This window comes from Leptonychotes weddellii, chromosome 11, assembly GCF_054177405.1.
Source record: "Leptonychotes weddellii isolate Sample4059 chromosome 11, ASM5417740v2, whole genome shotgun sequence".
Lineage (NCBI taxonomy): Eukaryota > Metazoa > Chordata > Mammalia > Carnivora > Phocidae > Leptonychotes > Leptonychotes weddellii.
The window spans coordinates 90,468,128-90,492,070 of NC_138379.1; the positions used below are offsets into that span (position 1 = coordinate 90,468,128).

General features: G+C 37.3%; 1 protein-coding gene across 2 annotated transcripts in view; it reads right to left on the bottom strand.

Annotated features, from left to right (window-relative positions):
• CUL5 (cullin 5) overlaps positions 1–23,943 on the bottom strand; it is an 88,780-nt gene that overhangs the window by 5,256 nt on the left and 59,581 nt on the right. For both annotated transcript variants that reach the window (XM_081799550.1, XM_081799551.1), the window contains 10 exons: positions 21,434–21,527; positions 19,452–19,582; positions 19,103–19,210; positions 15,793–15,857; positions 7,249–7,381; positions 6,292–6,423; positions 3,538–3,661; positions 2,200–2,375; positions 1,500–1,661; positions 616–734 (listed from right to left, as the gene is read on the bottom strand). In XM_081799550.1, coding sequence (XP_081655676.1) covers positions 616–734; positions 1,500–1,661; positions 2,200–2,375; positions 3,538–3,661; positions 6,292–6,423; positions 7,249–7,381; positions 15,793–15,857; positions 19,103–19,210; positions 19,452–19,582; positions 21,434–21,527 — 1,244 coding nt within the window. The remainder of the gene's footprint in view (positions 1–615; positions 735–1,499; positions 1,662–2,199; positions 2,376–3,537; positions 3,662–6,291; positions 6,424–7,248; positions 7,382–15,792; positions 15,858–19,102; positions 19,211–19,451; positions 19,583–21,433; positions 21,528–23,943) is intronic.

Below are 23,943 nucleotides of genomic sequence, written 5' to 3' on the forward strand. Positions count from 1 at the left end.
GTGAATCAAGTATTTTACAGTTGAAGGCCTTTTGACATCACACTATAGCAATAATGTCTGAGAAAAAAGATTTAGAAATATTCTGAAGATTACTCTCCAAAACTGTTTAAAGGAAAAGTAACAAATAATCAACATACAGCTTTATTTAAAATGAATCATATGATTTCCCCCAAACACAACAAAAGCTCAGTTAATAATGTATGGGTGACATCATTCCCTGTAATAACAGAGCTAATATAATTTATACTACCATGAAAGTGCTTAGATCGTCGGAAGATACATGGGCTGCTATTCAGCATTATCATCTAAATGGATCTTAGGGGAAAAATGCTTTGTGTGAATAAAGCTTCTTTAGAGTTCAATGTTTAAAGATGAAAGCAATATAAAGATGTTTAAAGATGAAAAGTAATATAATCACACACCAAAATGTATCCTTGACAAATAAGAAGTAAGCATCTCCACTTCATTACTATGTTTAATAAACAACTAAGTGGCGTAACCCTAGAGTGATGTTTTAAATATAACGTAAGGAAAATAATTATTGTGCTAACAATAAATTAACACCAAACTTCCAACAAGGTATTTTTATTTTACATCAACCACCGTCGACCTTACATTAAGCTGAATTCCTGGTTCACTGAGAAGAGAGTGCCTTCTGTAAAGTCTTTGGGTGAGCTGACTTGAGGTTCGTACAGTAAAACCTGCCGCTTGAGCTTTGGGAAAGCTACTAAAGACTACGAAGAATAAAGAGAAAACAATTAACATCGATCAACGGTACGGAATACTAAGATCAATTCTCCAACATGACTAAAAGAGGGGAGAACAAATTATAAGCACAAAATCACGATTCAACTTTTATATGATACCTCGATGACTTTAACAATGTAAATGTAGAAACTGAGAAAAGAACGAGGAGAAAGAGTTGGTTGTGAGGAAGGAAGCAATAAACGATCTCTTTACAGTAAGAGACGAGACCAGATCAACTGGTCATAGGCAATCACAGCAAAAGCAACCCGCCAGTTACACACCAGCTATTTCCCTCTAGACAATTATTATTCTGGAACTTTCAAGAGGTCTGTGGAGTAGGAGTAAAATGTAGCTATGAGCAGGAGACTAACAAGTACATTTTGCAGGCCCTCAAAAAGACCAAAGTTTTCTAATTCTTACATTTTTGGTCATCATAAAAATCTCTGAACACATTCTCAGTATGAAATCTGTGGTCACACTCCTCACAGATAACGTTTAAACACCAACTCAAACTTTCTCTCATTTTTTTTTTTCCTTTCTTGTCTTTCACCATCTTTGTAACTTGCTTATTTTCAATGTCTTTTTTACCATGAATACCTCATCAGTGCATTAATACCTCATTAGTGTATTTTTTCTTGATTAAAGGTCATTTTCAGACTGTTATGAATTCATAAATTTATTGTAAGCAAGCCATCAAATATTTCCTGCTTGTGACTGGATACAACTTTAAAAACAAAAAACATAAAACAAACCCATAAAGTCCTTCTAAGCTCAGCATCAGGGAGTTCAGTTGCAAGTTTTAGATTTTCAAAGCTGATTTTCTCTCTGGGTCTTTGGTTCCATGCAAACAACACAGCCAGCTGAAACGTCGTTACCTCCAAATCATATTGACCTACTTCATTCTTAAATGTTATCTATAACAGACAAAATAACATAAAGATGAGACTCTCTTCAGGATGATTACCATCTCTCTCCTATACTCTCTCTTACATGAGATTAAACATGGAAAAGACTGCCAGCTGTCTTCCAATATCCACTCTTCCTTTTTTACATGGTAATCACAATTTTAGCACAACTTCATGACTGCCCAGAATAAAGGCTCAAATCCCAGCTCTCCCTGGGGCAAAATGTGGTCATGTGACCAGTTCTGCCCAATGGGATGTGAGTGGAAATGATGGGGCAACTTCTAGAAGTTACTCCTGAAGTACCGTATACTCTCATCTTTCCCTTCCTGTTGGGCTGGAAGACAGGCACATTGGGGATCATATTGCATTTGCAGACAAGAGCGATATTTTAAGTGTGCTGATACAACCAGAAGCCCATGTCCCTACAACTCCATGGACTAGATCCACTAGACCTGCTCAAACTTGCACATGTGAGACAAACAAAGATCTCTCGAGTGCCGGTACTTTCAGTCAAACCAATATCGGAACTAATACACCATCTACTTACAATTCCATTTGACATGAGATGATGCCAATGTAATTTTCTACCACTATGATTTTTTTTGTAGAATTCTTCTACTTCAGGTATCAAATCCTCCAGTTCGGTAGGAAGTGAGACAAAGACTTTCTCAGAGCTCCTTGACCAGGCACCAGCATTTAGAATTTTTATATTAACTGAATCAGCTATAGGCAAGAATATCAGAAAATATGAAATAAATAATCTTGAAAATGTGTAAAATTAAAAAGAAATATATATGTATACTGGGTGAACATTGGTGAAAAATAAACGAAACCCTAAAGATTTTGTTAAAAGTATCCTTTTAAAAAAAAGGAAAGGATTAGAGGGACACCTGGCTGGCTCAGTGGGGGGGGGGGGGGCATGCGACTCTCGATCTCAGGGTCATGAGTTCAAACCCCACATTGGCTGTAGAGATTATACTTAAAAATAAAACTTATAAAGAAAAAAAGGGGGGGGTGTGTGTGCCAGGGTGGCTCAGTTGGTGAAGCGTCTTGCCTTCTGCTCAGGCTCCCTGCTCAGCGGGGAGTCTGTTTCTCCCTCTCCCTCTGCCCCCCGCCCCCACTCATGCTCTTTCTCTTTCTCTCTCTCAAATAAATAAAATCTTTAAAAAAAGGGGGGGGGAATGCCTGGGTGGCTCAGTCGGTTAAGCATCTGACTCTCAGCTCAGGTCCTGATCTCAGGGTTGTGGGTTCAAGCCCCCTGTTGGGCTCCATGCTGGGTGTGGAGCCTACTTATAAATCAATCAATCAATCAATAAACAAATAAATAAATAAAATCAATCTTAAAATAAAAAAGAAATAAGTCTCTTCATGTGACTGGATCTGAAACATGTAAAGCTCAGGCAGTGAATTGTGGCTATTTTGAAAAAATAAAAAATAGGGGTGCCTAAGTGGTAGAGCCGGTCGAGCATCCAACTCTTGGTTTCAGCTCAGGTCATCATCTCCAGGTCATGAAATTGAGCCCTGTGTTGGGCTCTGCACTCAGCACAGAGTCGGCCTGAGATTCTCTCTCCCTTCCCTCTGCCCTTCTTGCTCATATTCTCTCTCTTTCTCAAATAAATAATCTTTAAAAATAAATAAAAAATAATTTAAAAAATACATACATACATAAAAATAAGGACTATCAAATCTAAATTCTGTTAAATTCTGTTTTGCTGGATGTCTTCAAGGAATGTGGACTTTGTAACATCTTTGTATCTGTTACTGTTAGGGTTCATTTTTAATATACTGGAAAACAAAAATAATCTCTTTAAAAAGGTGTGTATATATATACATATAAATGTGTGTGTACACACACACACACACACACGTAATTATAAAATAATACCTGGTAAAGCCAATTTATTATTTTTGTGCATTTCCTTAAAAGCTTGGTTCAAATCTTCAGATACTTTTATGTCCTGAAACATTCTAGCAAGCTTGTTTACATAATCTGCTGGCATACCAACTTCCTATGAAAGGCAAAGACAAAAGAGGTAATGAACAATAATGTATAACCTGATATACTATTAGGAAAAACTTTCAATGGAAAACTAAGTCTTAGATGCTTTAATATAAAATCATTCCCCTCTTATTTATTAGAATACTTACATTGTAATACCTATTAAATTTGATTCTTAAAAACTAAATGAGACAGTCCAGGTCACCCAGGCTTTCTCTGCATGATTCCAATATACATGAATCAGTCGCCACAGTATAGTTCAATAACACCAGTCCCTCAACAACCCAAGTCAACTCTCAGTTATCACCATGTATTAAATGTGAGGAATGCATAAAGTACAAAATTTACTTCTCATCATGACCAATCACAACACTTTTTTTCAAAATCTGTTAGTCATCTGTTAATCCAGTTCACCCACAGAAAGCAAAGCATACAGTTTTGTTGCATCCTTGCCTTCCAGGGATAAATCCACTTGACATTTTACAAAAATGGATAATCAAGAGAGCTAAATGGCCAATGACAATGATAAAAGCATACCACAGAAAAAAAAAATAAAGCTGGAAATGAAAATAATCTAATAGAACATAAATAGCATTCTAGAAGAGCTGACTGAAGTCAACTTGCCAACGCTGAAGACTCTAAATATACAGGCATAGGAACGTAAGGTAAATTATCTTAAGGTAATTTTACTGAAGGTAAATTATCAACTTAAGTGAGAAAGGAGTAGTAACAAACAACAACAACAACAACAACAACAACAAAAAACAAGACGCCCCAGGAGAAGTGACACCAGTAAAAACTTTCACAACACTGAGAGCCCGAAAAACCACAGGCTGGAAGCTGACCCAAACTTACAGGGAGTCTGACAACTCTTCAAGGCACACAGAAGATGCTCGTGCCCTATTCTAAGTCACATGACAAGAAGGCCCGGGCTGGTCAAACTACTCTTGATTTACAGGACAGCTTTCCTGAGATACAACTCATCTACCAGAACATTCACTCTTTCAGAATGTACAATTAAGTGGGTTTTAGTGTATTTACAGGTTCTCTGCGGATTTGGCCACTGTGGACATTTTGTTTTAGTGGAATCTCATACTACGTGGTCTTTTGTAACTGAATTCTTTCACTTAGCAGTGTTTTCCTAGTTCACTCATGTTGCAGTGTGTGTCAGTACTGCTTTTCTCGTGACTACTAAGTATCATCCCGTTGTATGATTAAACCACATTTGGTTTATCCCTTATCAGCTGATGGACATTTTGGGTTGTTTCCACCTTGTGGCTCTTATTAATGATGCTGTTTTGAACATCCACAAACAAGGTTCTTGTGTGGTCACGTGCTTCCGTACCTCTTGAGCAGAATGACTCAGGAGGAGAACTGCTGGGCTGACTCTATGTCTAACTTCTAAGAACGGCCCAACAGTTTTCCCCGGGGGCTGCACTGATTTATAGTCTCATCAGCTGCACACGAGGTTCCAATTTCTCCTCTTCCTTGCCCACACTTGTTGCTTTCTTTTTTAATTTTAGCTACCATAGTGGGAATAAAGGAGAGTGGGAGGAAAGCAGGAGTAATGACTAATGATGTCCAACATCTTTGAAACATGCATTAGCCATGTGAATATCTTCTGGGAAGAAATGTCTATTTTAATCCTTTGCCCATTTGTAACTTAGCTGTCTTTTTACTGTGGAGTTGTAAGAGTTCTTTATGTATTCTAAATACAATATTGGACATATGAATTGCAAATATTTTCCTAACTAATCTTAGGTTTTTACAGAAAAATAGTACTTTAGTTCTAAAAGTTTCTTATGTTTTATAGTGTACTAATAAATACATACTCATTTTACAAATTTTTTTCCTATGTATGATAGAGTTTTTAATGTTTTAACAGAAATTTCTCAGAGTTACAAAACAATAATTTTTCCCACTGATTGTTAACATTAAGATCATTTTGCATACTGTCAGTTTGCAGAGTAATTTTACTATCGTATAGTATCATGCAAAGCAGGACAATCGATAAATGTGTATTGTGAAATGTATATATAAATGAAGGAGATATATATAAAATACATAACTATATATAATATATAATCTTATATAACATAATCATATTATGTACCTTAACACCATACATATACATAAAAGACATTCATTTTAATATAACTCAAATTCCATTTAAGTGAACTGACAGGAACGGACTTAAAATACTTTGATATGAGAATTTAATCATAATTAAATTAGCACTGATTACCCTAAGTAAGCCATCATCTTTTACGTATTAGTTCTTTTAGCTATATAAAAGTCTTTATTTACAAACATCCCTACAGTTAAGCATTTAGTACTGAAAACACCTTAAAAATGCAATGATTTGTCCCACAGCCCATTTAATAAGGTCAATTCAAATGAAAGTGGAAATACAAAAGTGCAAAACATCAGAAGCAAACCAAGAGCAAAAGTGTCTCACTAAAGTCTTTATTAAGAAAATATACTTTATTAGATATCACTTTATTTTATATCACTGATGCCATGCTCTTATAAAACGTCCCCTACTTCTTTGACACTAACATCACCAAAATGTATTACTTAAGCACACTTAAGAACCATGTGTTATATTAAAAAAAAACAAATATTAAAAAATGTACTTACTCTTAGCCACTCTACCATATTCTCTTCAATTTCACTATCAGCAGAGATGTCTAAAATAAGACGTCGTGTCAAATGAGCTTTGTGGTATCTCATAAAAACGTCTTTATTTTGTACGTATTTAAGTACCAACAGCTGTACAGAAAACAAAGTTACTTTCAATCCATGTATATTCTTAGCCAGCTCTCTCACTGAGACTTTTCCATACCCCAATGTCAAAATCCAGAAATTTACATATGCATATATAGATAGAAGCCTACTGAATCACCCATCTCTGAAAAATGACCAGTCCCAATACCCTACTTTACTACTTTAAAAGCTAGCAAATTTGAGACTGTAATCAAATAACCTTTTAGTTCCTATAAACATCAATTTTTCAGATTTAATAAATAATGTAATAAAACTTTAGATGAAAATTAAGGGTTTCTCCCCAAATTTCTCTATAGCCTTTTTACTTTGATCTGACACTAATCTTCTCTCTAAATCTTTTTGTCTATATTTTCTATCTTTACTTCTATTTTTTTTTCTTCTTTGTATTCCTGGGCTTATAGCAAATTACACTAACAGCCAGGAGACAAAAATGAAAGCAACTAACTCTTACCTACACTCACTCATTTCTCGTTATCTATTTTGAGCTCTCACAAAAAAGAAAGAAGTGACAAACTCCCAGTCTCTCTACTGTCATTCCAAACACCATCAGCTCCATTTCCCTCTTCTTTGTCCTTTAATAGGAGCTAGCATTGATTTCCTTTAAAACAATCAGGAAGGGGAAGAATTAAATACTATTTCCCTTTTCTAGAAGCTACAGAATAAAAATTCCCAGGAAGACAAATAACTGCCCTACAGAGATCTTATACTGTAAAATTTCACAACATTAGCTGTTATCACACAAAGTCTTATAAGCACAACACAAATTCAAACTAAGGTAATTAAAATTTTTGAAATTAAAAAAATATATACCACTTCTTTAAGCTTTGCTTCAATCTCTTCAGAGGTTAGTTTTTTGCTTAACGGTGTTTTTCTTAGCAACATGTCACAGTAATTGGCAAGCAGCTCAGGGCATTTTGATTCAGGCTGAGTTTTTAATCCCACCCTAAAAAACAAATTAAAAGCAGCTGATAAAAAGTGAATGATATCTGCAAATATTTTAAAGCCAGTTTTTCACAAATTTCTTAAGTCGTATAAACCCAGTGATCAGGGCTGAGACTAGGATGAGCAAGACAACAAGGGTGCATAATTTAAGGAGGCACTTACTCTTGAGTTCCCAAAGGTGCACCTGCAGGATGCTGAGAGGAGATCTACATGTATTTTGTAGCCTGGGTGCTGCCCTGCCCTGACTCTAGTGGTGGCCTTGTCAATGATCTTTAAAAATTTTTATTTAGGTACTAACTTGCTAAATACTTCTAAAAAACTTGTGTAAATCCTTGCATATTTTATAAGTTAACATTTAGAACTTTTTGTTATTAATATGTCTGGAAAAACTGTTCTTTGGAATGTGTCCAACGTAACCTAAACTCCACAGTTATGTGATACCTACCATCATCCTTTTTAGAAAACTAAACAAACTTTTCTTTTCTTTTAAAGATTTTATTTATTTGACAGAGAGAGCACAAGCAGGGGGAGCAGCAGGCAGAGGGAGAGGGGAAGCAGGCTTCTCGCTGGGCAAGGAGCCCGATGTGGGACACAATCCCAGGACCCCGAGATCATGACCTGAGCTGAAGACAGATGCTCAACCGACTGAGCCACCCAGGCGCCCCTAAACAAACTTTTCTGAAACAATGAAGAACTTGCATCTCTATTTTACTTTGCTAACAAAATTTAAAAACCAATGTATTATATTTTTATGCTTGAAAGTCTTGCATTTATTCTTTATCTGGCTTCTCTAAATTATAATTCTAAGTAAAATTCAACATTTTAAAATTTGTGTATATAAAATTCAAGTGTTATTTTCCCAGAATTGAGTTATTCAAATTAAGTACACAACTTATCAAAACAAAATAATTGGGACACCTGGGTGGCTTAGTCGGTTAAGCATCTGCCTTCGGCTCAGGTCATGATCCCAGGGTCCTGGGATCGAGTCCCGCATCGGGCTCCTTGCTCAGCAGGGAGCCTGCTTCTCCCTCTGCTTGTGCTCGCTCTCTCTCTCTCTGACAAATGAATAAATAAAAAATCTTTAAAAAACAAAAACCAAAAACCAAAATAATTATGTTGTATCTGTGTATATAAAACATGCATAATATCTTAATGAGGTAGATGAAACTTTTTTCCCTCCTACTTAACGAATCCAGAAATTACAATCAATTTTATTTCTACTTTTTATTTTTATAACTGTATGTCTGTCCTGAAAAATCTTATTCACGTAAGTAGATGGGACTGGAAGAAGTTTTTCTGATGTTATGCCACTCGTTGAGAACCTCCTGAGTTATTTGCTTAAAAAATACATACAGATTGGGCGCCTGGGTGGCTCAGACGGTTAAGCGTCTGCCTTCGGCTCAGGTCATGATCCCAGGGTCCTGGGATCGAGTCCCGCATCGGGCTCCCTGCTCCTTGGGAGCCTGCTTCTCCCTCTGCTTCTCTCTCTCTCTCTCTGTCTCTCATGAATAAATAAATAAAATCTTTAAAAAAAAAAATACATACAGATCTAACAAAAAAGGTTATTTTTAGTAATGCATCAAATTAGCCATCAATTGTGTGTAAAGCCAAGAACTGGAAACCACATGACTTGCAAAAGGATCTGACACCTAGTTATCAGAAATTCATTTTCCGTACATCAATCCCAGTGTTTCAAAATACTCCTTTCTTATGCAACGTGGAGGCTTTTTCTGTCTCAAGGCAACACATCGCAGTAAGAACAGAGAGAGAGGCACACCTTTCTCTGGAAAGCAGGGAAGATTAACTGTGGGAAGAAGTGGAAAGGGCAAATTGTAAGATACTTCCAGCAGAGGGCTCCAGCGTAGAGGAGAGCAGATGTGGAAGGAGAGGACCAAGAGCTGATTTCCAGCGTCCACACTGGCGGACTCCAGGAAGGTTTTTCTGCAACCAGAACACCACTAACTTACTTCCCCAGAATCCCTCTATTTCTTCCCATCTATTCACACTCACAATACGTGGCTCCTGCAGGAACCGCTGCCCTCACTGCAGTGGTCTACCTGTCTCCCTTCCTCCAATGTGCCTGCTGGGAAGACAGGGGTCAGCTTTTCAGTGTCGCTCCTGTGAAGGCTGAGTGTCATTTCCCCTCGGGGGGCTGTTTCAGAGCTTGTTTGTTTGTTTTCAGTTTTTAGCTGTTTCACTGTGACATACTCAGGAATGGTTTAATCTGCATTTACCCTGCTTGGGATTCAAAGAGATGCCTGAATCTAAGAGTTGGCATCTTGTATCCATTTTGGAAATTTCTGGTCAATAGCTCTTCAAATATTGCTTATGTCCCCCTTTTCTGTTCTCTATAATTCCAATTACATATTGCTATAGATATTTTACCTTTCCTCAGGTAACAATTTCCACCTATTTGTCCATTAATATGAATTATTTATTACTTCTTATTTAAGCTTATTATTACTAAGATATAATTCACATACCATGCAGTTCATCCATTTAAAGTACACAATTCAGTGTTTTTTAAGTATATCTACAAACTTGTGCAACCATCAGCATAATGAAATTTTTAAAAAAAATTTTTAAAGTTTTTTTTTTTTTTTTTTTTAAGATTTTATTTATTTGTCAGAAAGAGAGAGTGAGTGCGCTTGCACAAGCAGGGGGAGAGGCAGCGGAAGAGCAGACTCCCCGTCGAGCAGGGAGCCAACGCGGGGCTCAATCCCAGGACCCTAGGATCATGACCGGAGCCGAAGGCAGACGCTTAACCGACTGAGCCACCCAGGCGCCCAGAATAATGAAATTTTAAAACATTTTCATTAACCCCAGAAGAAACCCCATACACATTAGCAGTCACTCTCCAGCTATCTCTCCCTCCCAGCCCCTGGCTACAAGTCATCTACCTTCTGTCTTTATGGATTTCCTTATTCTGAACATCTCAATAAAAGGAACCATACAATATGTGGTCTTTTGTGACTGACTTCTTTTACTTAGCATAGTGTTCTTAAGATTCATCCTCATAACATGGGGCGCCTGGGTGGCTCAGTCAGTTAAGCGTCTGCCTTCGGCTCAGGTCATTATCCTAGGTCCTGGGATCGAGCCCCGCATTGGGCTCCCTGCTCAGCGGGAAGCCTGCTTCTCCCTCTGCCTGCCACCTGCCACTTCCCCTGCTTGTGTTCCCTCTTTCACTGTCTCTCTCTCTGTCAAATAAATTAAATAAAATCTTAAAAAAAAAAAAAAGATTTATCCTCATCATAACATATACTGGTAGTTCATTTCTTTAAAAAAAGATTTACCTCTTTATTGTGGTAAAAAGATTTACCATTTTAAGTTTACAATTTAGGGGCATCAAGTACATTCACAATGGTCTGCAAATATGACCACTATCTGTGCAGAACTTTTTCACTGTCCTAAACAGAAACCCTACACCCATTAAACAATAACTTCCTACTCTCACCACCCCCAGTCCCTGTTAATGTCTATTTTTTTTTTCAATGAATTTGCCTATCCTAGAAACCTCATATAAGGGAATGATAGAAAATGTGTCCTTTTGTGTGTAGCTGATTTCACTTAGCATATTCTTAGGGTTTCATTCATGTTGTAGCATGTATCAGAATTTCATTCCATTTTATGGCTGGGTAATATTGCATTGCACAGATATACCACATTTTGCTTATCCATTCATCAGACAATGGGCATTTGGGTTGTTTCCTTTTGGGAAAGGCTATTAAAAATAAAGCTGCTACAGACATTCATGTACAAATTTTTGAGACGGTGTATGTTTTTTTTCTCTTGGGTATATACTCAGTAGTGGAACTGCTGGGTTACATGGTTAATTCTATATTTAACTTCTTGAGGAGCTATCAAACTACTTCCAAAGTAGCTGCATATATGAACCATATATGAACAAACACTTGTTACTGTCTTCAATTTTAGCCATTCTAGTGGGTGTGAGTGGCATATCACTGTGGTTAAGCTATTGATCTTAATTATTTTAAAGTCCTTATCTGCCAACTCCAATATTGGGATCATCTGAGAGTCTGTTTCTAAAATGATTTTTCTCTTAATTGATCGTAAGTATCTCTACCTTCACAAGCCTGGTAATGTCATACTGACCACTGGGCACTACATATAAAAGCATCAGAGGCACCAGATGATGTCATCTTCCATTAAGATGGAAGTGGGTTCCCGCTCTATTGTGCTGTGGAGAAGGCCAATCACTTTAATCCAATCAGGGGCTGGGTTGAAGTTTTGTTAAGAAACAGTCTACGTCTGGTACAGTCAGCCATTTTTCACAGAGCCCTAATTTCTTCCAGCAGACAATAATATTTAGTGGGCTAGATCTGGTGCTAGTTGTGTTCACTGCTTTTGGGGTGTCACTGCTGCCAGGCCCTCTCAGTGGACAAACTCAGAGATGCACATACTCATTTACAACTACAGTGTCTGGCCTTGTTTCTTGTGCATGTATTTCTCATCCTAATGAGGCTCTAATGTAAGTCTGACAACTTAGAATGAACAAGGTCCTTGAAAAACACACCTGACCACAACTAAAACTAGGTTAACTAAGTAATCTAAAGAGGCTGAACTTGGGATCAACATCTGCGCATAAAGAAAACCCCAGGCCCAGACGGTTTTACTTATGAATTCTATCAAACATGTAAGGAAGAAGTAATACCAATTACACTAATTCTTTTAGAACATACAAAAGGAGGAAGTAACTCACAATCCTTACAAAGCCAGCATAATCCTCATACCAGAAAAAGACAAAGACATGACAAAAATGAAAATTATACAGGGCACAAAGACCAGAAAAGAAAGAGGTAAAATCCTTCATGAATATAGATTAAAAAAAAAAAAAAAAACTAACCAACATTATTAGCAAACTGAATGCAGGCCTATATAAAAAGAATAATACACATCATAACCAAGTAGAGTTTATCCTAGGAATTCAACCTTGGTTAAATGTTTTTTAAAAAACCAATGTATTTACCACATCAGAAGGATACGGAAGAAAAACCTTATGATAATTTCGACTCAGAAAAAGCATTTAATAAAAGTCAACACCCATTCGTTATCAAAACTTTTAACAAGCTAGAATAAAAAGCAATCTAATTAAGGGCATATATGAAAAACCCTCAGCTAACTTTGTACTTGGTGATAAAATATTAAAGGTTCCCCCCCAAGCTTGACAAAAAGGACAGGGATGCCCACTTTAACAACTTCTATTCAACAATGTACTTATGATCCTAACCAGTGTAGCAAGGCAAGAAAAAGAAATAAGTCGTATAAAGATCAGAAAGAAGTAAAACTGTCTGTATTCACAGATTACATGATTATTTACATAGAAAACTCTTAAGAAATCTACAAAACAACTACTAGAACTAATACCTTTGACAAGGTAACAGGATATAAAATCAGTATACAAAAATCAACTGTATTTCTATATACTAACAAAATACTAGAACATCAAAAGCGTTCATGGAAAAATAGAACAAAATTAAACTACTCAACTGACTACAGAATACTACTACTCAACTTAGTACAGAACTGTATTAATTAGGACTATGTAGTAATGGCCTAAGGATACCCAAATAAATCAATGGAATAAAACAGAGAGCCCAGAAATACACACATATTTTTAAGTCACTTGATTTTTTACAAAAGGCACCGAAGCAATGCAGTGGGGATGGTAAGTATTTCCAACAAAGGGTGATGAAACCACTTGCTATCCATATGGAAAAGGAAAAAAAATCATTAAATTTAACTCCCTACTTACACTATAATCATTAATTTAAGATGGATCTTAGAACTAAATGTGAAAGCTAAAATTATAAAGCTTACAGAAGAAACAAAAAAGATTATCTTTGTGTCATAGGGGTAGAAAGGTTTTCTAGACAAAACATAAAAAAGCAAAAACCATAAAAGAAAAGCATGTATCTCCCAAAGAGTCTATATACAGAATATCTAAGAACTTTTACAGGTCCCTAATAAAAAGGAATAATGCAGTGGGAAAAAAAAGGCAAAAAAATGGAATACTTTATAAAGCAAAGTATAAGAAGGCCAAATAGTATAAGAAAAAGGGCTCAACAGCCATAGTCATGAGTGAAATGGAATTACAAACGTAACGAGATAATCACTACACACATCTAGAATGACTAAAATTAAACTAACAACACTAAACGTTGTTAAAAATGAGGATCAACTGGTACTCCCTTGCTTTACTGGTGGGAGGGTAACGCAGTACAAACACTTGAGAAAACAAACCACTGTGCTTTGCAAAAACGTGGATGAATCTCAAAAACACTGTGCTGCACTGAAAGAAAGTTTACACACAAAAGTACATATCGTATGATTCCATTTATATAAAGTCCTAGATCAGGCAAAAGTCATCTATGTTGAAACAATCACAACAATGGCTGCCTTGGGAAGGAGGCAGGGGTAGGGCTGACGGAATGGGCACGAGGTAATTCTCAAGGATGATGAACACACGGTACATCCTAACAGGGGTGTAGGCCCATGTATCAAATCTCACAAAATTGTACACTTAGGATGGATGCTTATGTCAGCATGTAAATTTTATCTGAGAATATCAACCAACACCAAAGTCAATTAATGCCTGCATGCTGAAGTGTTCAGGGAGTAAAAGTTACTGGTGCCTGAAACAACTTTTTTAAGATTTTATTTATTTATTTGAGCAAGAGAGAGTGAGCCCACAAGTGTGTACACAAAGGGGGGAGGGGCAGAAGGAGCAGCGGACTCCTCACTGAGCAAGGAACCTACTGTGGGACTCAATCCCAAGACCCTGGGATCATGACCTGAGCTGAAGGCAGACGCTTAACAGACAGCCACCCAGGGGTTCCCTGAAACTTCTTTTGAAATCCATTTAAAAAGCTGACTGATGGATGTACAGAGAGATACATATTTGATAAAGCAACATAGTGACAAAAATTTGAAAATTTTCATTAAAAAATGCTGGGAGCAGGGGTAAATGAGGAAGACCTTTCTGTATCCATATGAAGAGATTTTGAAGACACAGTGTTTACATATTTCATACATTTCACAATGTATAAAGAAAACAAGACAAATGCCTCTTAAACTATGTAAGTTACTATAACACCGTATGACCCAGGTATCTTCCACTGTAATATCACTCAACTTATACAGCTCAAAAAAGACAAAATGAAAATGATTAAAAAATTCTAAACAATTACTTTTCATTCTTAAGAAAGCTATTTTTCAAGTATTTTAGCATTATATATAAATTTTGTTTAAAATAGCAATTCTAGGTGCTCAGTTAGGCAGCCAACTTTTGGTTTCAGCTCAGGGCTGTGGGATTGAGCCCCACCACCAGTTCTGCACTCAGTAGGGAGTTGGCTTGGGATTCTCTCGCTCTCCCTCTGCCCTTCCCCACTCCATGTGCTCTGTAAAATAAATGATAAATAAATAGCAATTCTTGGGGCATCTGGGTGGCTTAGTCAGTTGAGTGTGTCTGACTCTTGATTTCAGCTCAGGTTATGATCTCAGGGTCCTGGCCTCCAGCCCCACGTTGGGGCTCCCTGTTCAGCAGGGAGTCTGCTTGGGAGTCTCTCTCCCTCCCCCTCTGCCCCTGCCCCCCTCAAGCGCGTGCACAGGCACACATGCACTCTTTCTCAAGTAAATAAATCTTAAAAAAAATTATCAATTTCTAAAAAAAGATTTTATTTATTTGTCAGAGAGAGCAAGCACAAGCAGGGGAGCAGCAGACAGAGGGAGAAGCAGGCTCCTCGCTGAGCAAGGAGTCCGATGTGGGACTCGATCCCAAGACCCTGGGATCATGACCTGAGTCGAAGGCAGAGCTTAACCAACGGAGCTGCCCAGGTGCCCCTAAAATAGCAATTCTTAGCTAGAAATTATATCAAAACATTTTTCCAATTAACCTTTACTGCTTCGTACTACTCTAAAGGTACTATAACTAGCTCAGGTTTATCAATTTTTAAATTTATTATTTATCCATTTTAATTCATTAAATTTTGATTTTTTAAATGGCAATATACTTATATTAAAATTGACTTCCCTCTTTTATTATGGTGAACTGAGTTATATTCTATGCTTTTATATTAAAGTAACTTTAGTGACTAATAAGGAGGAAAAACAATCACGTAGAGATTCTAAAAGATTAAGAACATTTTTCTACTTAAAAAAATAAGGTCAACATTTTTTGGTCACCAAAGGAGATAATATGAAATTAAAATTCGAGACAGTTTTTAATATTCAAAGGCAGCAAAAATCGTAAAAGTAAAAAAAAAAAAACCCAGCAACAACAAAAATCAAACCTAACAGATTTAGGAAGATAGGGCACAATGCACACCCAATAACGTATAATACATTATATGTCAAAAAAATTAAGAATTTTAAACGTGATTTTTAAAAACTTACCCTTTTTGCTTCAAAGGTAATTCAAGTTTAAATATGGTAGCATCATTAACAACTGCTTTATATGCCTGCAAAGAATTTACAGTGAAATGAACATTATTTTTAATATTTAAAATACAGTTTGGTATTTTAAAGGTGTCTGCGGCCTGACAGAAATTTCAAGTCCTGACTTTAGCATGCTCCCTCCCACGTCAGGACCATCATTATTCTCAAGCAGGGTCTCAGCGCTGCCTGACAACCATACCATTCTCTCTGTGCACGCACTGTCCCAGAACACACTTCACACATCGTCTTTCCCTTCAGCCTCCCACATTTCCTCCCCCAGGGAGACCTGCAGCTGAGGATGTGGCTCCATTTTGCTAATAAAACCAAAGTGAACAGAATTCCTCCGAATTCTCTTACGTCATCTTTCCCTGTCCACTGTTCCTAGGCACACAAACATCGTTATTTAAATCTTAACATTCTCTCTTGCCTTTGCTCACCTCCAGCTCCTGCGTCATTTATCTCCCTAAGCTAAACTTCCTGGACGAATTACCTAACGCATGGTCTCCATTTTCTACCGCCACTCCTATTGGAAAAACCCTCCACAACCAGGCTTTTGTATCACTGCTCAACCTAATCGTTCTTGCCAAAGTCACTCACAACCTCCATGCAGAAGACAATGCTTAATTCCCACCTTACCAGACACATCAGCAGCATTTTATTTAATTTTTTATTTTTACTTATTTGAGAGAGAGAAAGAAATAACGAGAGAGAGAGAGAGAGCACGAGCAAGGAGAGAGAGAAGCAGACTCCCCACTAAGCAGGGAGCCCAACGCAGGGCTCAATCCCAGGACCCCAGGATCATGACCTGAGCTGAAGGCAGATGCTTAACCTAAGGCTGAGCCACCCAGGTGCCCCATCAGCAGCATTTTAAACCAGCACCTCATGCCCTCCTCCTGAAAGTGCTTTTTCTACGGGTTGTCTACAAAACTGCACTCTCCTGGTCATTCCGCTCACTCTGCTCTCTCCTCATGAAAGCCAGTTCTTCATCTTTCTCATAACGAAACTGACGGTGCCCAGGCCAGTCCTTGGATCACCTCTCTTTCCCATCCTCACTCATTACACTGGTGATCATGGCCAGTGTCAGCACTTTAAATGCCATCCATATGCTAAAGCTCCCAAATTTATTATTTCAGGTCTATTCTCTCCCCTATACACCAAGCTTGACATTGCCACACAGATGTTTAATAAACATTTCAAAGTTAACTTGTCCAAAACTGAGTTCCTAATCTCCTTATGGCCATCGCTCCCAAAACCTGCCTCTCCTATCATCTTCCCCATCTCAGCAAGCATGTGCTTCTAATCGATCAGAACAAAAATCTGAATGTCATCCCTGACTGGTCTCTTTCTATCACATTCTACATCTGATTCATTAGCAAATCTTGTGTAGTTTGTTGTCACAATCAGTATCCAACCAATTTTGATTACTTCTACCAACTATCACTCTGGGCCAAGCCTCCATCATTACTTTCCTGAATTACTTAAACAGGTTCTTAGCCAATATTCTTACTTCTTCTCTTGCCCTCCCTTCAGTGTAGTCTTTTTGCAGCAACCCAAGAAGTCCTGTTAAAATATAAGTCATATCCGTTCTGTTCAAAACCTTCCAATGACTTTCAATCCTACTCAGGGTGAAACTAAATTCCTTACCATGGCTCAGAGTCTTACGTGATCTGGCCTTCTCTTATCTCTGACTTCGTTTCCTACTCCTCTCCCCTCACTCGATCCACTCAGGCCACAGTGACCTTTTTCTCTTCTGTTCCTGGAATATGACAAGTAAATTCCTGCCTTACAGCTTTTGCATCTGCTGTCCCCTTTTGCTGGATACTCTTCCCTCAGACAGCCACATGACATTATTTCTTAATCACCCTCTTTTTTTTTCTTTAATTTTTTTTTTTTTATTTATTTGACAGAGAGAGAGAGACAGCGAGAGAGGGAACACAAGCAGGGGGAGTGGGAGAGGGAGAAGCAGGCTTCCCACTGAGCAGGGAGCCCGATGTGGGGCTCGATCCCAGGAACCTGGGATCATGACCTGAGCCGAAGGCAGATGCTTAACGACTGAGCCACCCAGGCACCCCTCTTAATCACTTTCAATCCTGATTCAAGTGCCCCCTCAACGAAACCTTTGCTGGCCACTCCATTTAGTATTTCGAATTAACTCATATTACCTCCATCCTCCCTTAATGCCTTTCCTACTCTCTCTCTCTACCTACCTACCTAAAAATGGAGTCGAAAAAAAAACCCTACTGGAGAAAGTTGATGGGTCTTTTTAGAGTTACAGAAAGAAAAAAAAAAAATCTAACTTGGGGAATAAGAAAGGTAGATCAAAGTGAAAAAACTGTCGCTAATTTCTAGTGATAGATTTATGACATTTAAAAAGATAAAATCTGGGGTGCCTGGGTGGCTCAGTCATTAAGTGTCTGCCTTCGGCTCAGGTCATGATCCCAGGGTCCTGGGATCTAAACCCGCATCGAGCTCCCTGCTCAGTGGGAAGCCTGCTTCTCCCTCTGCCTCTGCCCCTGCTTGTGTTCCCTTTCTCGCTGTCTATCAAATAAATAAATAAAATCTTTTTTTAAAAAAAAAGATAAAACCCTGGGGCTCAGTTGGTTAAGCGTCCAACTCTTGATTTCGGCTCAGGTTATGATCTCAGGCTCTTGGGATCAAGCCCTGTGTGGGGCTCTGTGCTCAGTGGGGAGTCTGCTTGGGATTCTCTCTCTCCCTCTCCCCACCTCCCCGCCCCCTCCCCGTGTGCATTCTCTCTAAATTAAAAAAAAAAAAAAAAAAATCTTAAGAAGATAAAGCCCTAAGGATAGTACCATGGTTCCTTATTATCCCATATTAGTAAGGAAGGACAGGAAAAAAGGGTAAGAGAGGCAGGATAAATGTGACATGATACCCAGGAGTCCTATGAAAAGGGCAGATGACAGAAGAATCAACTCTGCTTGAGGACAGGATGTGGGGGGAGGCAGGGTATCAAGGACGTTCCAGAAGTGTTCTTTGAGGTGGGTTTTAAAGGATGGATGAATAGGAATTCAATATTAAAAAAATATTCTCGAAAAAATGAGAAAGAGAGAAATTTTCTAGCTAGATTCTAGTTTGTAAGCATACCCAATTCTTACAAAACATGTAACAAACCAAATATAATAAAAACTATTGTCCTCCAGATAAAAAATCAGAGTTGCTACATTTTTAGTTTATAATTTAGTAGCATAATGGTGCAAGTTTCTTTTTAAAGTAAATTATGACAATACTGTTAATATACAAGAATATATACCTTATCTCTTGCAGTAAGAAATCGCGGATCATCTTGAAAAGCTTCTTTGACGAGTTTACTAAATCTATTAAATAATGTAAGTAACTGCTCAACGTATTTCTCAGAGTCCTAAAAATAAAATGTTTTATACTCAATTGAGCTTTTTAAAAAGAAAGCATACAAAAAAATGAAAAAATATAAATGAAATTTTAATACACTATAGTTCTAGAATTTGGGAATTCTCTGAAAAACTTTTTTCTTGATACTAAAAGGCATTCCAACATTACTGTTTTGTCATCAATTACTATTTCAAATACCCAATCCCGCATTTAAAGAACAACCCTGACACATATCCACCGAGGAAACTTACAGTAGTAATAGTTTCAGCAGCTGCCACCATATCTGCCAGGCCAGCACTAATGATATGTTCCTCCAAGTCTTTCAACATTGGCTCTATCCCACTGGGAACTTTGTCCATCAATGAAAACATTAAATGTAATTCTGAAGTGACAGAACACACTCATGTCATCATCTCATCCATCAAAATAAATTTCTCTTTGATTTGTATCTTGGGTCTAGAATGCCTAAGATAGTAAAAGTCTGGAGAAATATTAGTTGGAAATTGAGAACCTTAGTAGTATTCTGTGGGTATAATTAAGAGTTCTTACAATAAGTACTATAACTTACTGATCCACCTTCTCTGACAAAATTTATTTTTAAAAGAAACTCTAATTAAAAGTAATCACACACCACAAAACCTAACTCCTCTTAAAAGGTGAGTCATTTGACCTTCAACTCAATGGAATATTTTATTTTTTTTACTTTAAATTCAATTAATTAACATATAATGTATTATTAGTTTCAAGGTACAGGTCAGTGATTCCTCAGTCTTATGTAATACCCAGTGCTCAATCCATCACATGCCTTCCCCAACGCCCATCACCCAGTGACCCCATCCCCCCACCCCCCTCCCCTCCAGCAACCCTCAGTTTGTCTCCTAGGATTAAGAGTTTCTCATGGTTTGTCTCCCTCTCTGATTTTGTCTTGTTTCATTTTTTTCCTCTCTTCCCCTATGATCCTCTGCCTTGTTTCTTAAATTCCACATATCAGTGAAATCATATGATAATGGAGTATTTTTGTATCTAAGAAGTACAAAAGTTTACTCAGAAGGGTAGTGTATTTTATAAGGTAGATACAATATTGAATACATAGCACCACATCATCAAGTGGCAAAAAAAAAAAAAAAAAAAAATCACATCATCAGACTGTTCAAAGTGATTATAAAAGTGTATTAGAGATAATATAAAACTGAATTCATAGGGAATTTTTCAGTTTATAAAAGCACTTTCTCCTGTTATACCATTTTATTGACCTTCACAAAAATCTTACTGCACAGAATTGGTTACCACTAAATAAATTCTTTTGAAGGGAACCCAACATGGACTTAGAAATAACTCTGTTTGGCCTAGCATACAAAAGTCCAAATATTTCATTTATGCCAATGAGCTTTTTAGTACAAAATTACAAGTGTACGAACCTAAGTGAACCGAAATACATACTTTAAATGCAACTAGAGATTAAACAGGACCTTTGCAATTATACACAATGAAACCTGGACAGGAACAGACCCAAATGTTAAAATATGGGTATTAAAGAGGGCACGTATTGAATGGAGCACTGGGTGTTATACGCAAACAATGAATCATGGAACACTACATCAAAAACTAATGATGTACTGTATGGTGACTAACATAACATAATAAAATAAAATCTTTTTTTAAAAAAGTTATCTCCGTGTAGTTAGAAATATAGGTAACTTTTACCATATTGGTTGTAATGCACTCACAACCTCCCAAAATATAACTTTATTAAGAAAACATATCTGTAATAAAAAAGTACACTTGCAGAAATCTTAAATTATAACATATTTTAGGGGAGAGGGATGAAGATCATTAACATGGAGTGTTGTATTACTTTCTAAAAATATTCGCCACAAAGTTCCAACAAAAGTCAAATACCTAGTTCTAGTCTCTCCCAAATGTTTATCATTTAAATGAGTCTTTAAAAGCAGAGCCCTACATCTGAGAACAAACTGAAATCTACCCCCATCCTCTACACACAAGTACAGATACCTAAGAGTGGAATGTTTAAAATGTAAATTCTTCTTTACAGTACTGCTGTGTTAAATATTTTATCATTTGATAAATATTTTATCATTTTCTTTAAGCACAGTTTACTGTAACAAATATTACCTACGCAGAAAAGGATGATCTAACAGCAACTTATTAAAAGTAATCAGCTTCAAAGATACCCTCTTAAAAGAATGAGAACTTTATGTGATGTTTTACCTACTTTCAGTTTCATTTCGCTTGATCATGCCTTGGCACTCTGCTAAGATAGTCTCTTTAAAGGATGTCACCAGGGCATTTACACAGCATTCCATGAGCTGAAATATATCAAAAATTGGTCAAGGCTAATAGAAGCACAAACCTACTCCACCCCACTTTGCTTTTTTAGTTCCATAAAACCATATTGTTCAACAACAGCAAAAATTAAGTACAATGAAAGTAGATCTTACTTACCTTTGCTACAGGGGCACTGAAGATGGATACTCTATACTAGTTCACCAAGGTATATTTACCCCAAGAAAAAGGCTACAGAACTTACGTTCTCTTTAGAAATTTTAATAGAAGTCCCCAAGGAGGGGAGGAAAAAAACTGGAAGATATACAAAGCAAAATGAAAAAAATAAACTTTGATGAATTCTTATCTGGAGAAAACACGTGTTAAAATTAGATTCTACAATTCTAAATACAGTCATTCAACAAACCATCACTGGATGCCTACTTCGTGCAGGCAGCAGAGAAGTGGTTAGGAGACAAAGAACACTAAGATATAACCCCTGCTTTGGAGGAAGAGCACTGTCTAATGAAGGGTAGGGGAGAAAGCAAACCTAAACGAATAAATACAACTCAGTTAAGTGGCAAAATACACACATACACTCATACTCATGCCCAACAAACGAAAAAACAGGCAGAGGAACTAAATACTTCTGGGGTAGTTAAAAAAGTCTCAACTACAAGATGCAATCTAAACTGAATCTTGAAAACTAATTACAAGTCCAAAATGGATTGAGTATTCTAGGAATAAGAAGAAACTGAATATGGTAGGCAAGAGACAGAGAGTGGAAGAAAAAATGAGAAAGGCAGGCTGGAACCAGATTGTAAAGGAAAATCTATGGTTTGGGATTTTTATTCTATAGGTAGGGTAGGGAACAAAGAACCAAAGGTTTTAAACAGGAGATAAATGCAATGAAGGTCTACTCCCCCTAAGAGTGGACCGGTCAACAAGGCTGTTGAAATATTGCAGGTAACATGGCCAGGGTCTGGTGTTCTAGGCGGTCCTCAGTAGAACCCACCCACCCCACCACTGCTCCCTCATGTCATGGAATTACTTATTCTTCTTGCAGGCATCAATTAAAATGAATAGGTCGTGAGCACTCAAGCACAGTACACCAAGGCTGATATATATCTTCTGAAATAAAGATCATCTGTCTGTACTAAGGAAGGGAATTATGTGCGTCTTAAAAGTTTTGTTAAAAATTCTCCTTGGAATTGACATAATGCTGATAATGACTGAAGCTAAATTTAGGTAATGGGAATTCATTATACTATTCTGCCTACTTTTTAAATGTTTAAAAAATTTCTGTAATAAAAAGTTTTTCTCAGGTCCCTTTTTGAGAATTATGCTAACAACTTTAAAAACCGTGGATGTCAATTTCCCAAGAGAAACAATACACACAAAAAGTGCTTGAGAATTTCTGCCTTGCCAAGGTGGGAAGGTCTGTCCCAACTCCTGAGTAATCTCCCCCGGTACCAGCTCAGACCACACGACCAAGCACTCCTGCCCACAGCAGCCAGGCCAGACTGACAACAGGTGAATCTAACTACACAGAACTCGGGGCAAGAGAGAGAAGGTGCAGTCAGAGTGAGCCCCAAGCCTCTGTCCCTTCATCCCCAGTTTCTATTTCACTGGAAAGTCATAGCTGTGTGACTGGGTAGGAGTCCAACTTCTGCAAATTCCAAAAATCCAGCGTGTGCTTCAAGTTGTTGTTCTGAAATGTGTTAATGGCTGTAACCAGCTTTCTTTAACAACACAGAACAGAACAGAAAAAAGCAGAGTACGTCATACATAATAACAGTGAATGTTATTCCGTAGAACTTTTGTTTCAGATATGTGCAAATAAGCAGAGTGTATACTAAACCACAAAATAAAATGCCTTTCTGTTTGTGGGTTACAATGAGGATTAAAAGGAGAGGACAAGAAAATCGAAGAAACTAAGCAGAATCTAGTAAGTCTTAGATGACAGGAGCTAGGGAGTCTGTTGAGGCAGTTTCTGGTTTGAGAGGCTTAACTATTATAGTAAGAGGTATCTTTTAATGAGCACTTAGTCTGTACCAAGCATTGTGCTAAATGCTTTACATACATTATCTTATTTAACCCCCATGACTGCCTTAGAAAGTAGGTATTTAACACATAAGGAAACAAGCTCAGAGAGGCTAAGTAACTTGCAAGTGTTACACAGTTAGTTAGTGTCACATGAGACCAGGTAGGTGACTCCAAAGTCTATAACTTCTGTTACTACATTAAGAGAGCAAGTATATATTTAGCGATGGCTACATGCTAAGAACTGAGTTGAGTGCTTTAAGGAATAGAGAAGTATAAAACATGGTTTATACCTTCAATAATCTTACAGTCCAGCTGGGGACATGTACGTACACATCTAAAAATCTGTGTATAATTCCCATATAACAGAGATACATTGAAAGAAGTTCAACTCGCAAATAAAGCAAAGAAGTGGAA